This window comes from Dermatophagoides farinae, chromosome 2, assembly GCF_024713945.1.
Source record: "Dermatophagoides farinae isolate YC_2012a chromosome 2, ASM2471394v1, whole genome shotgun sequence".
NCBI lineage: Eukaryota > Metazoa > Arthropoda > Arachnida > Sarcoptiformes > Pyroglyphidae > Dermatophagoides > Dermatophagoides farinae.
In genome coordinates this window covers 4,613,360-4,626,892 of record NC_134678.1, presented here as the reverse complement: position 1 = coordinate 4,626,892, position 13,533 = coordinate 4,613,360, and the positions used below count along the sequence as shown (strand labels likewise).

Genomic DNA, 13,533 nt, shown 5'->3' with positions numbered 1-13,533 from the left:
CATCATAAGATTTTTTTTTGACGACAATAGTAGGAAAAAAGTAGAGATTTTGTTCCAAATAAAAAGGGCTATCCGGATTTCAGTCCAATTGGGAAAAAATGGTTAAGTAATGTGTTTTTTTTATTCGTTCAAAGAGAATCCAGAATTACAATCGACTTGCAGATCGCTTTGCATTTGGCTGGTTAGCATTTTGTTTTGTTTTTTTTTTGCAATTGTAATGGTGGTTTTTTCTCTCATCATTCTGTTATTCTGAAATATAAAAATCCTTGATACAATACATCAAAGCCTAAGCGGAATTCACGAGAACAATTGAAATCAAATTAACTAGTCAGAAAAAAAAATCCAACTATTATTATTTTTATGTTTGGTTCTGCTATTTGATTCTGTTTGTTATATGTATGTGTGTGTGTGTGTGTGTGGCTCGTTCACAACAACAACAGAAACATGGCCCATTCCATTGTCTACATATGTGTTGTGATGATCAATTAAGCGACATTCGTCAACAATAACAGTAATAACGACTAAAATCGGAATAAAAAGAATTAACTTAACGGAACCTGCTTTAGACAAAGAAAAAAAATGCCATTTTATTTTATACCATGGACAACAACAACAACAACAGCAATAACAAACAAGAATAATAATCGAAACAAGTATCGTAAATGAACCTCGGAGTTTTTGTCATAGTCTTCTACTAGCTTATTCGTCCAAACGCGATCAGTTCATAAAATCACAAACAATTCAACTATCCACCCACCCAACCAACCAACCATCGAATGGAGCCAGTCAGTTCAATGTGATTAATTGTCGAATACTATGGCCATATATACAAATGGTCCATCGACTAAATTGAGTCATCGAGAATTTCCGAAACAGAAATAATGAAAATAAAGGTCTGATCATTGAAGCGATACTAATCCAAATGTGCCAAGAAAAATAAAATGGAAAAATAACAGATACTCGAAAATCATTCGAGAAATGAATCGAACAAAAACAATGCAAAAATAAACGGAACAAAAGACGTTTTTCCTTTGAAAATCATTCTCCTATTGTTAAGTTATTTATTGTTTCTGGCATTTTGAATCAACTCTAAGTGTTTTCAATGTTTTGTTTTTTTTATTCAATGTGTATTTCTTTTTTTTTTGTGTCCAAAAATAAAAACAGGAAACCAAAAAGATTTACCATTTCAGTGAGATAACATTGACGATAATGGATGGCACCACAGTAGCAAAAATGGTTAGCCAAAATAATAGCATATCCTGTTCATGACGCCATAAGAAATATGCCAATATAAATGTCGATCCGGAACAGCAACAATGTGACATAAGTGAAATCAAGGCAAATATAGCGTTGAATATATCAAAATCTTCATCCTTGTTGAATGATGATAATGGACGGAGTGATGAGCTTCCACTACCATCAATATCACGACCATATAATAATGGTGGTGATGTATTTGATGCATTTGTTTGTGATCCATAATAATAATAATCCGGATGATGATAATAATAATGTGATGAACGTGTCAAATAACCGCCTCCGGTTGATGCAAGTGGATAATGGTGATTATGATTATGATGATGATGATGTGTAAATGCTAACGGTGTCATTATACCGCTCATAGGCATTATTGAACTTGCTGTTCGGCTATAATAATGATGTTGACTACCATTGGCTCCAGGATATAAACGATGATTATCTGGTACAGTAACCGTTGGATTATCCGACATACAACCATTCGATTCTTCATGGCCACCATCGCTTGTTCCTTGACTAGAATCAACATAAACAGCAGCACTAGCCGCTATTGTTGCCGATGTTGTTGTTGGATCATGAAACGTTGAATGATGAGAATCGATTAAATTATGCACATCAATCGATTCATATGTCGGTGTCATTAATGGAAGTTCATTCGTTACGCCTCCATTGTTTGTCGATGATGATAATGTTGGCAGTGGTGGTGGTGGTGATGATGATGATGAGGATTCATTGAATGAACTTAGTCTATACATTGTGGTACGACGATTTGAACCAGTAGGCGTACCAATTAGTTGTTGTTGTTGTTGTTGAAAACGTTGCAACGTTGATATTGCAGTTGAATTCATTGGATGTTTCGAAAATTTTTCTTGCTGATTAGAATGTGATGTAATTTTTCTAGCCGTTTGTTCACCACTACCGGTCACTAAAAACAAAGAAGATGAATCAGGCTGTGATGTACTACTACTAGCTGCATTCGGTTGTATAATAATGGCTGATGTTGAACTTGTTGATTTTGAGCTTCCATTCGTACTATAACTAGAATCTAATTCTACAACATTATTCTTTTTCAATAATAATGATGAAGATGAATTGACGTATGGTGATGTATTGGATAGTGGTGGTGGTTGTTGTTGAGACACTGTTGTTGTTCTTGGTGTGAAATGCTGTTGCTGTAGACGCATCATTTAATTATTGAATTTTTGTCCAATTTTCATCATGTTATTTATAAACTTTTTATACAAATATCTGCGATTAGAAAAAGAAAAAATGGATAAAATTGAAAATTATTAATTTAAAAAAGGAGAAAAATTTTCAAAATTATTATGGTACCCATTGTACTCAATTAGTTTCATCAGTATCAATATAATACTTGTCTGGCTTATGAAAAAAACCAAGAACAAAAAATCATTTTATTTGACTTTTCTTTTAAAGTTGTTGTTGTTTGGTGGACAGATCTCATTATTATCATCAACAACATCATCATAGAGAAATAATGGCAAAAAATAAATCATGACAAATTGTATATAACCAATATAAAGCGAAAAAAAACACTAGCAACAATGAATAAAAGGATGGAAGAATGAATTGAGAATGAAATATGAAATCTTTGAACCAAAAAAAAGTGAAATAAAAGAAAATTGCTGTCAAAATTTATTATTATCCCTATCATTATAATGATGATGATGATGATCACAGTAATATTCTTTCTTGGTTCTTCATCTTTATCATGATTGAATCCCAGATATATATAGAATAAATTCGCTTTCTTTTTTCTTTGTTTGTGTTTCATTCATTCAGAAAAGAACAAAAAAAAACGCGCGCAAGAATTTGATCAATTTGAGACAATAGTATCATATATGCAATTTAATACTTGTTCATTATATGAACCATATATAAACGAATATCAAATGGACAAATGGCAATTCTGAAGCAACAACAACAACAAATGACTGTTGGAATTGAAAATTCAATTTAACACTTTGATAATTTTCATCGGGTTATTTTTGTTTTTGTTATTTCTTTGTTCATTTTTTTTCTCTAGTAACAACAATTCTATCACAAGTTCGTGACAATGAAAATAAAATATCCATTTTAAAATGGCTGCAGTTGTTGTTTCCAAGACAACAACACTAATTAAAGAAACAATTACGGAATTTCATACTTGTCATTTTTTTTTCTTTGAACTTATTGTTATTGTTGTTATGACACTCTATGTGATTATAGATTTTTTTTTTCATTTTTAAATTGTTTTATATATATATTGATATTTAAGTCATTTTTTGTTCTAAAGTTTAGAATATAAACCTATGAACTTGCCTTATATATATATTCTACATGTTAATGATGAATACATTTTTGCATCTTGGCTTTTTTTACAAATATTATATAAATTTAATTATAATCCATTCAATCAATACAAACGACAGAATGGTAAACAGATGTTGTTGTGAATAATTCTAGATAATTTCATTGTTGTTGTTGTTTTTTTTGTTGGAAAATTTTTGTTTAGAGAATTAATAATAGAAAAAAAAATTAACTATACAACAGCTAAAGTTGACAATGACAAGAATGTGAACAACAACAACAACAAACAGTTGACATATAAGGATGGAATGAAAAGAGAAAAAAAAACCTGACGAAACGACTTGACAAGTTTATTATTATTATGGTCAGAATCATTAAAATTGGAATGCCATAGACACACACACAGAAAAAAACAATGTAGTCAAAAAAAACGAAACGAATTCCGAAAGAACTGAATAAATAAATGAACGAGAATTCAAGTGCAATGTGCAATAATAATAATAAACATGATGATGATAATAGAATTTTGCGTTTTTTTTTCTACTTTTCAAAACTTTTTAATTTTTTTTTGTTTTGTTTTGAAAAATTGATTACGATTTGTCATTGTCAACACAAGTAAATTGTATGGAAAAAAAATGAGAATTGATTTAATTTTTGAAAAAAAAAATAAATAAGAGAAAAAGTTTTGTGGCTTTTGAGGTTTTTTTTTCTTCACTGAAATTTTAATTCAATTCCATTTTGACATGGAAAATTGGAATGGAAAAGACCAAAAAAAGAAAAATCACTACTATATTAGATTTTGAATATAAAATTCTTCAAACCAATTTAATATGATATGATTGAGAATGAATATTCATGCTGCACACACCCACACACACACACCCACACACATCATTCAACAATATTGTTACCAGAACAACAGCAGATACAAAAAAAAATTTTCGAAAAAATAATTTAAATTGTCGCTAAAAGAATGTAATAATAATCGACAATTCATGAATGAATTCATAAAAAAAATTCTTGTTTACAAATCATCTATCGATATTTTTATGTTCATGTCGTCGTCTAAACAATGTATCTATAGTTTTCATATAATAATATAATATAATCATACATAATATATAAAATGAAAGTTTTTTCTTGTTATTATTATTATTATTGGGTTTTAGAATTGTTGTTGTTGTTGTTGTCTATGTTCTATTTACCAATAATAATAATAATAATAATAATTTTCGTACAACAACAATGATCATCAACAACAACAACAACAACGAGAAAAATATATAAAAACAACACATCCTAAGGCATCATCATAACATTTTTACTATTATTATTATTATCATTATTACACAATTTGGTTTGTTGAAAAAAATAGCATAGTAGTAGTAGTAGTAATAGTAATAGAAAAAGAATTGGCAATGTAAGATGTCGTTGCAAACTATTTTGGCTATTCTTCAATGCCCATCATCATCATCAACAACAACAATAACAATAAGAACGATTCCCATATCGACAATCAAATTGTCCTCGACGACGACGATGATGATGATATTTGTTGCTAAATCGTTAATGATTCAAACTTTACAATGTGAATTGATTTAAACATAAAGTGAAAGAGAGAAAGAGAATGAAAGAAATCAAAAAAAAAAAAAACAATTGAAATCAAATTTGAAAAAAATGATGATGGAAATTTGTTTATTTTTTTTGTTGAAATTCTACTAAAATAAAATAAAAAAATACGATTCCCGTGTCAAATCATTTGGGAAATGTCAATGAAAAATTATGGCTGTTTTTTTTTTGGTCCGTGACCGCATCATGAAGAAGAAACGAAAAAAAAAGAAAAATTGAAAGTTAATGTGTACAATGATGTTAATTGAAATACCGGAGGCAATGAACAACGTTTGTGAACATTATCATCATAACGATTGTTTGTGTGCATGTGTGTAAAATTCAATTAAATTTAGATTAAAAAATTTTCAGGAAAAAAAAGACCGTAGACATTTATCGACCAGTTGTTGTTGTTTTGGGTTTTTTTTTGTTTTAAACACCATTTTCAACTGCTCAATTTTCATTTTAGTGTGTAGGAAAAATTTAGTTTTTTTTATTATTATTGAAGCTGTGGATTCAATTCCATTGCATTCTATTTTTCTTACTATTGAAACTTTAATTTAATTCTGTTTGCGGCTGACAGAATAATCAAACTGAATAAAAAAAAAATTTCACATTTTTAAACAGTGAATAAGAAATTGTGTTGGCTATGTTGTTGTTGTTGGAAAAAAACAAAATTATCTTGTCTTCGTTTGTTTCCTAATGATTGCCGCCGAATCGACAAACGTTGTCAAGTTTTCGGATGTTGTTGATTCAACACACACACACACAAACACAATCAAAATGTATCGATGATGAGATTTCTGTTTTCAATGTCTAAATCAGCTATATATATTAACAGTGTTTGACTATGAATAAATGATAATGATGATAATGATTTAAGTTTTATCATCATTCAAGTAGCCATCATCATCATCAACAACAATAGCAACAACAACAACAACAACCAGGACCATTATATTTACTTTTATATATCAATAAGAATATATTACAGTGAAAAAATATATTATGAACGGAAATAAGTCACATTCTTAAGAGTCGTTGTTTTTTCTGCCTTTCGGACATGATGATGATGAAGATGATGATGATGAACGAAAAAAAAATTGTATTTGTAATGTATGACCGAAACAATGGAATATCTTTTCATTCATTCAAGAAAAAAAAAGAAAAGAATTTATCGAGATCGAGACAATTTCTTTTTATTTTCTTTATAGTCCAACACATAATATAATGGCGTTATATAATAATATATATCTCATTATTATTATTATTATGTTTTGGTCACACATTTTTTTTTACTGGCCATCAAACTGATTACATACATCACATCCACGCAAACATCATCATTCGTTTGTGTTTCATATTAGAAAATAGGAAACTATTCTCGAAAAAAAACTAGACAATTACTGATAACGAAACCAGAAAAAAACTGGGACATACCGGGACCATACATACACACACACACACACACACACACACGCAAACAAAATGAATGAAACTCAAACATCGAGAATCTGTATGAGAAACAAATATAGTAAAGAAAAAAAAAAGATTCTTCAAAGATCTTGATTGAAGATGATGATGATGATGGCCAAATGAATCACACAAACGTAAAACATAGTGTTGCCAGATCGACCAAAGTTTTTTTTTATTGGAAAACTCGCTTACTAATACAGTTTCACATCGGTTAAAAAATTTTTCTAGTTAGGTGTAGAAAGTTTCTGAAAGGAGGACATGTCCTTCTGTCCCTCCTAGGGTCTGGTAATTCTAGTTTAACACATTGTTCCTAACTTAACATTCTTTGATGATTCTTTTTTTTCTCGCTAACCAATATCATATTATTCGTCATCATCATCATCATCATCATCATCATCATCGTCGTCGACAGAAGAAAACATTTGAGAATCATCATCATTATATAAGTATAAAGTAGAAAAAAAAAGAAAAGCTATTAGTGTGTCATTATTCCATATATTATTATATTTTTGGTCATAATATTTACAGAGAATATCCATGATTATAATGATAAGTAATATAACATTTTAGCACACTGGTACTTATATAGGATAGAATTTTTTTTTCCTTCAAGAATCATCAATTACAATATGAAATTGATTGAATTTGTGTGTTTGAAAATCATATTTTTCCAAACACCCTGTATATATAAATATTGGAAAGAGATATTTAGTTTAAATACGATGGTAATATTTACGATAATAATAGTAATATCATCATCATCATGACATTAATATATACTCATTCACAACAACTGAAACCCTCACGATGATGATGAGGAAATCAACGAAAATCCTAATTGCAAATAGTTGAAAAGAAATGGCATTAAGTATAAAATCATTTTTTTTGTTTTGTTATTTTCATGTCAGATTGTTCTTATTTGTCAAATGTTTTTTATTCTTGTTTTCTGATGATTGTGTGATCTTCAGAAAAGAAAATCGACAACAAATGTAATCAGTAATGGTAGTGGTGGTAAAAAGGCCATTCTTTGGAAATGATTAAATGCTCAATGAAAACTTTCATTTTTTTTTATTTGAATATAGTAATTTTCATTTTATCGGGTAATTCTTAATCGTTCCTCATCATGATCATAATGATGATTCTGTGTAGCCATTAGATTGATAATACAATAGAAGTTAAATTTGATGATATTAATGATGATGATGATGATGAGGAACCCGGTTTTTTTGCTCAATTTTCAAAAAAACTTGATTTTATATTAAGAAGTTTATACTATACACACGCTAAAACTCTTGATGACTTTTTTCGCAGATGAAATCTGTTTATTTCATTTCTTCATACATGCACATAGTTTAGATTCTTAAAGGTCCAGTCAACTAGAATTTGGATCGGTAAATATATAATGGATATATATGAATGAAACTAGAAGAAAGACTAAATAAATGAGACTTGGGCAAAGACCCCGAAAAAAAGTTGCACGATTTGCGATTTACAGAGTGTATAATTTTTCTTGTTGTTTTCTCTTTCTTCTGTTTTTCAAAGAAAGACTAGCACTTAAAATGAAATTCCACACACACACACACAAACACACCACCACCAACTTGATGTGAATGTGATATGATATTCTGACTTTCTCATAGACACATTAGGCACATATTTGGTTATGGTTTGACTTGGAACATTGATAATGGAAAATAACAACAACAACAACAACAATAATGTCAGAACAAAGTGAAACGAATCAAATAATAATACAGCCTTTTTTCATTTGAATTGAAACTAAGCTGCTATAGTTTTTTTTTGAGATACAAGTTGAGACCATTAAGATGTTATCATCACACTATTTTCACCTCGCTCATTTACTTTCTTCTTCAACATGGTCCAGACTTATGGATCTGTTGTCGCCGTCATCATCATCATCATCATCATCATCATGTACTGAATGAATGATGTTGCTATGAACTTATTTGCTATAGGCAATAGTTGAGAATGAAAAAAAACTTTTTTGCCTTTTGTGTTTTCTGTGATTTTTTTTTCTTTATTCTTTCTATAGCGTTGATTTTTATTTTTTTATTTTTTGTTTATTCATTGTGCTCAAAACATCAGATGATGATCTGGATCATTTTCTTTGAAATTTCTATGGCTAAAAGTGCAAAAAATTTTTAAAATAGACACCAGAATCAACTCAATGGATCAGTATGAAATAGTTTGAAATTTGGTAAAAATAGAATGAAGGAGAGAAAAATCCCACAACGAACATTTCAGGGTATTACTGGAAAAGAATCTTAGAATAATAACTTGATAACCTTATTCTACAATTGCGGTTTTTTTTCACACCAAATCTATCATTCCATATATATATATATATATTTGCATTGTGCTATTCAAAATGACATTTATATGATAGTCATCTGAATCACTATAGTGAATTTTAACCGCAAAACAAAAAAAAACACTTTTGCTTTTCTACACTCAAATTAGATTGGATAAAATGAAATGCATAATATGCATTCCATGCATATATGAAAAAAAAGATAACGGTATATTCTGTAAATGAGAACTCACAGAATAACAAGAAAGGATTTTTATATTTTTGGAACGTACCGTTTGAATGTTTGGAAGAAAAAAAAAATATTTCCCTTGAGATATAATGTAGCACATAGCAAACATGAACCAGAATAACAAGGCTTACTAGAGAGAGAGGTTAACCAAGAAATAGAAAAAAAAGGCAAAAAAGAAAATAATAATGATTCCAATAGTTAGTTAAGTACGGGTATTATACTATCGTAACAATAAACTTTTTTTCTCGCTTGATTCTTAACTCATACTTGATATATACTTACTTATAATACCGAGACTACTACCGAAAAAAAATAGATAAATGTACATCATATATCTATAAAAATATGGCAAAACTTGTATTTCCCAAAAAAAAAAAAAAAAAAACAAAACAAAAAAAACAGAAGAAAATATCATCAAGAAATCCAATATGACGTGATATGATATGATCTTTTTTTCGGTGTTATAATTTGTTAAAAATTAATAATTTTTTCACCTCCTACAACAACTCTTATATCATCCGCTCTTTTCACTATATATTCATTTTTCAAGGTACAACAAACACACAAGCCGAAAATGAAACCAACCATTTTCATATACGATGCTGATGGTGATGACACCATAATAATAATCAAAAAAAAAGAAAGTAAATCCTGTGAAAAAATAAGAAAACATTGAATAGAATCATAGAGCGATGATAATAATGATTATGGCTATAATAATTATCATCATCATCGTTATTATTATTGTCATTATGATCATGTGTGTGTGTGTGTGTGTTGAACATATATATAAAAGATTGGATCCCGAAGAAGAAGCCGAAAAAGAAAAGAAACTTGACAGCAAATTATTATTACTATATATTTATTAAAGGCAATGATAATCTTTTTTACTTTCTACATCTCTTTCCATCTTTGTTGGCAAATATTATGATCATCACTAATCATCACAGATTTTTTCTTTTCACGGCTTCGAAAAACACAACTGCTTTAAGTTGGTGATTCTCTTTCTCTTCGTTCAGTTTCCTCATCTTTTTTTTATGATCAATATTGTTCACACAATGGTAATGGTAATTTAGATTGTTTGTAGTAAACGCAGTAAAAGTAATTGTTTGTTCCAATTGAATCATTCGAATGATTTTTCATTTTTTTTGAATAAAGTGAAAAACATAAACAAATGAACAGAAAAGACGTTTATTTCAAAAAATATTGCGAGAAAAAACGTTTTTGACAAGTGAAAAGATAAAAAAAAGAAAAAGATTAAAATTATTTTTATTCATAAATGACGTTTTTTGGGAAAAATTTCCGAAACTATCGCTCTCAGCAAAATTTTCTAAGATTTTTCTATGCTGATTCAGGCAACCATACGTAAATTTTACGTACAAGCTTTTACGCCTGAGCTTGTAGATAACAGATAAAAGGCGAAAACTGATCTTTTCTATTTCTAAAGGTTAGAAAGGGGTTCATATATATTGGTTGATTAAAAGAACATTTGGAAGTAGTCAATTTACTATGTGATAGTTTCATGTGAATATGGTTTAATATATAATGGTGACAGTTATACAACATTATCAAATATTTTGATGATGCGTGAACCAACATATTAGTTATTGTTTGAAGCAATTTTTCTTTCTTTTTTTCTAATAATTTTTATTTAACGAATTTTTTTTTCGTTATCATTAAAAGCGATAAAAATGAAAATGGTGAATACGAGACAACAGCAGAATTACTTTAACTATATATCAGAAAAAAAGGCAAAAAAAAATCCATTTATTCACTTCATCGTCGCCGCAAATGACATTTTTTTTTTTACTTTCATTTATTCACTCATTCATTCGTTTGTTGTTGAAAGTGTTCAACAGAAGAAAAAAAAACGAATAAACGAGATTTTTTCTTCTTCAAATCCTGACAAAATGATGCAAGTGCTTTTATTATTCGTTATAACATCATCATTTGATTCAATGGTTTTTTTTCATGTGAAACCATTTTTTCATCATCAACATGACAATGATGATGATGATGATGGTGATGATCATCTTCTTCATGATATCATCATTATTTAGTATGCGATTCCATATCATCATCATCATACAGCTATTGAAGTATCATTATTTTTAACCTAGATTATTCCGGAGGGTTTCCACTTTTATCACATTCAAAGTTTTTGCTTGTTTTTTTTTGTTTTGTTTTCATTCTACAATTATTTTCATAGGAATTTTTTTTTCTAAGTGGAAAATTATTATCATTCATTGTCATTAGAAGAATGAATGAATATAAATGTGAAATGAATTTTATCCAATTTCATTTTTTTTCAATTTCTATTTTTTGGGGATGAAAATATTTTTTTCATTAAAATCAAAAAAAAATGATTCTACTCAATTCTGTTTGTCATTTTGTAGATTATCGTTTTTGATTGGAAATTGATTTTTTTTTCAATCAACACATGCACACAGAAAAAAATTGGCCAAAACAGAATCTAAAACACAATCCAATGAAAACGAAAAAGACCGTTACCAATCAATGGATTCCAGTGCAAAGAATAAAAATATTCCGGTTTGAAATAAAGAATTGATAAATGGCTTAAACGATTGAAAATGAACAGAAAAAGTTTTTTATTCTCACATGTCATTCATTCATTCTTTCTATGCACACACACAAACAAACACAAACAAGAATCGGAAAAGAATCAAATTCGATTCAATTTCACAACGATGAAAAATTGCCATTTAAACTTGATGACAACTGAGAAAAAAAAATTTGAAACAATACTAAACAAATGGAGAAAAAAACAGAAAAAAGTCTAAATCAATGTAATAATAAGAAAAAAATAGCGGAATGAGAAACTTGAAAATTTTCAAATGTCAAATGTTTAATGTTGAAAAACTAAATGGAAATAAGAGTGACGAAAAAAAAATGAAAAAAAATTCTAAAACTCAATCCGAACGGCAGGATTAATCGAATCGCGAATTGAATCCAATCAAAATGAATGAATGAAATGGTAGAAGAAAAAAATTCAACTTTAAATCTCATCATTGATAACTCTCACATCATTGATGATGGTGAAAAAAAAATGTCAAAATATATTTTTCATTGAAATAGGATGTGTAAAAAAATGTCAATTTTTTTCTATTAGAATGAAATGATGGTGAGTGAAAAATCAAGATCATTCACAATTCCTATCATTATTATATTTTCTCTTTGTCAAATCGAATTTGATTTAGATCAAACCTGATAAATAAAGTTCATTTTCATTGTGTTTATTTAGTTTCCAGTGTCGAATATTATTTTTTCCCATTTTTTTTACTGTAGTGGAATAAACAAAATCTGATGCACGAATAACCTGATTTTAAACAATTTCAAAGCATTTTTTTCCACCAATTTCAATTAGTAAAGGTCGTAGTCAATTTTTTTTATGGAAAAAAATTCAAACGACAAAAACAGATTTATGAAATTTTTAATAATAAAATTTCATTATAATTACCTCATAGTATATAGTACATTACATTTCTATTTGGACATATAAACACAATTTGATCTCTATAAAAATAAAAATTTGACCTGTATTTGTTTTATGATAATAATAATAATGTACAACATCAGTAAACATACAAAGATCTGACATAAAACAAAAAACAAAAAAGAACAGAAACTGGCATGGGATTCATTTTTGTGAATTATCGATCATTATCCATCATCATCATCATCATATCATAGTCAATATATCATCGTATATCATTGAATCGAATAGTATTCGTATGAATGAGCAATGAAATTTTCTGGCCAATCGTTTTATCGTATTGTAGAATAAAAAAAAAACACATGAGAGAATGATATGATGTGTAGTTGACGATGAAGATGATCGGGATCATGCTGATGATGATGATATTGGTGAGATTAATGATGAAATTTTCTATACTGATCGATTTTTTTTACTGCTTGTTTTATAATAGAAACAAGGTTTTGCTTTGTTTGTTTGATTTTTTTTTCTCTTTCGGTCCGATTGTTTGCATCAATTTTCTTGCAATTTTTCATTATCATTGCCATCATTTTCACAATTTGATCTGATTTTTTTTTCTGTGCCAAAAAATAATAGTAGTAATTTTTTTTGTTGGGTAACATTTTTGTCGCTTAGATTGGTTGACAGACACACATACACACACACACACACACACACACACATTGAGAAATTTGGATTTTTTATGAACACCGTTCACGTTTCTTAGGAAAAGGATTTTTTTTTTCATTGGTACATTCATGAAAAACAACAACAACCAGCAATGATCATTTTTTATTTTACACCTATCAATTTAGGAACAGATGAATGTCA

At 28.5% G+C, this 13,533-nt stretch overlaps 2 protein-coding genes across 6 annotated transcripts in view; one reads left to right on the top strand and one right to left on the bottom strand.

The window, feature by feature from the left end:
- LOC124490367 (uncharacterized) overlaps nt 1-13,533 on the top strand; it is a 55,136-nt gene that overhangs the window by 15,061 nt on the left and 26,542 nt on the right. The window lies entirely within an intron of this gene.
- LOC124490201 (uncharacterized) overlaps nt 1-13,533 on the bottom strand; it is a 39,319-nt gene that overhangs the window by 10,792 nt on the left and 14,994 nt on the right. Inside the window, exons 1-2 of one of the 2 annotated variants that reach the window (XM_047052771.2) lie at nt 2,590-2,627; nt 1,183-2,505 (exon numbers count right to left, since the gene is read on the bottom strand). In XM_047052771.2, the coding sequence (XP_046908727.2) occupies nt 1,183-2,444 (1,262 nt within the window). In that variant the 5' untranslated portion in view covers nt 2,445-2,505; nt 2,590-2,627. Of the gene's footprint in view, nt 1-1,182; nt 2,506-2,589; nt 2,628-13,533 lie in introns of those variants that run through there. The other variant, XM_047052699.2, reaches the window with a different exon arrangement.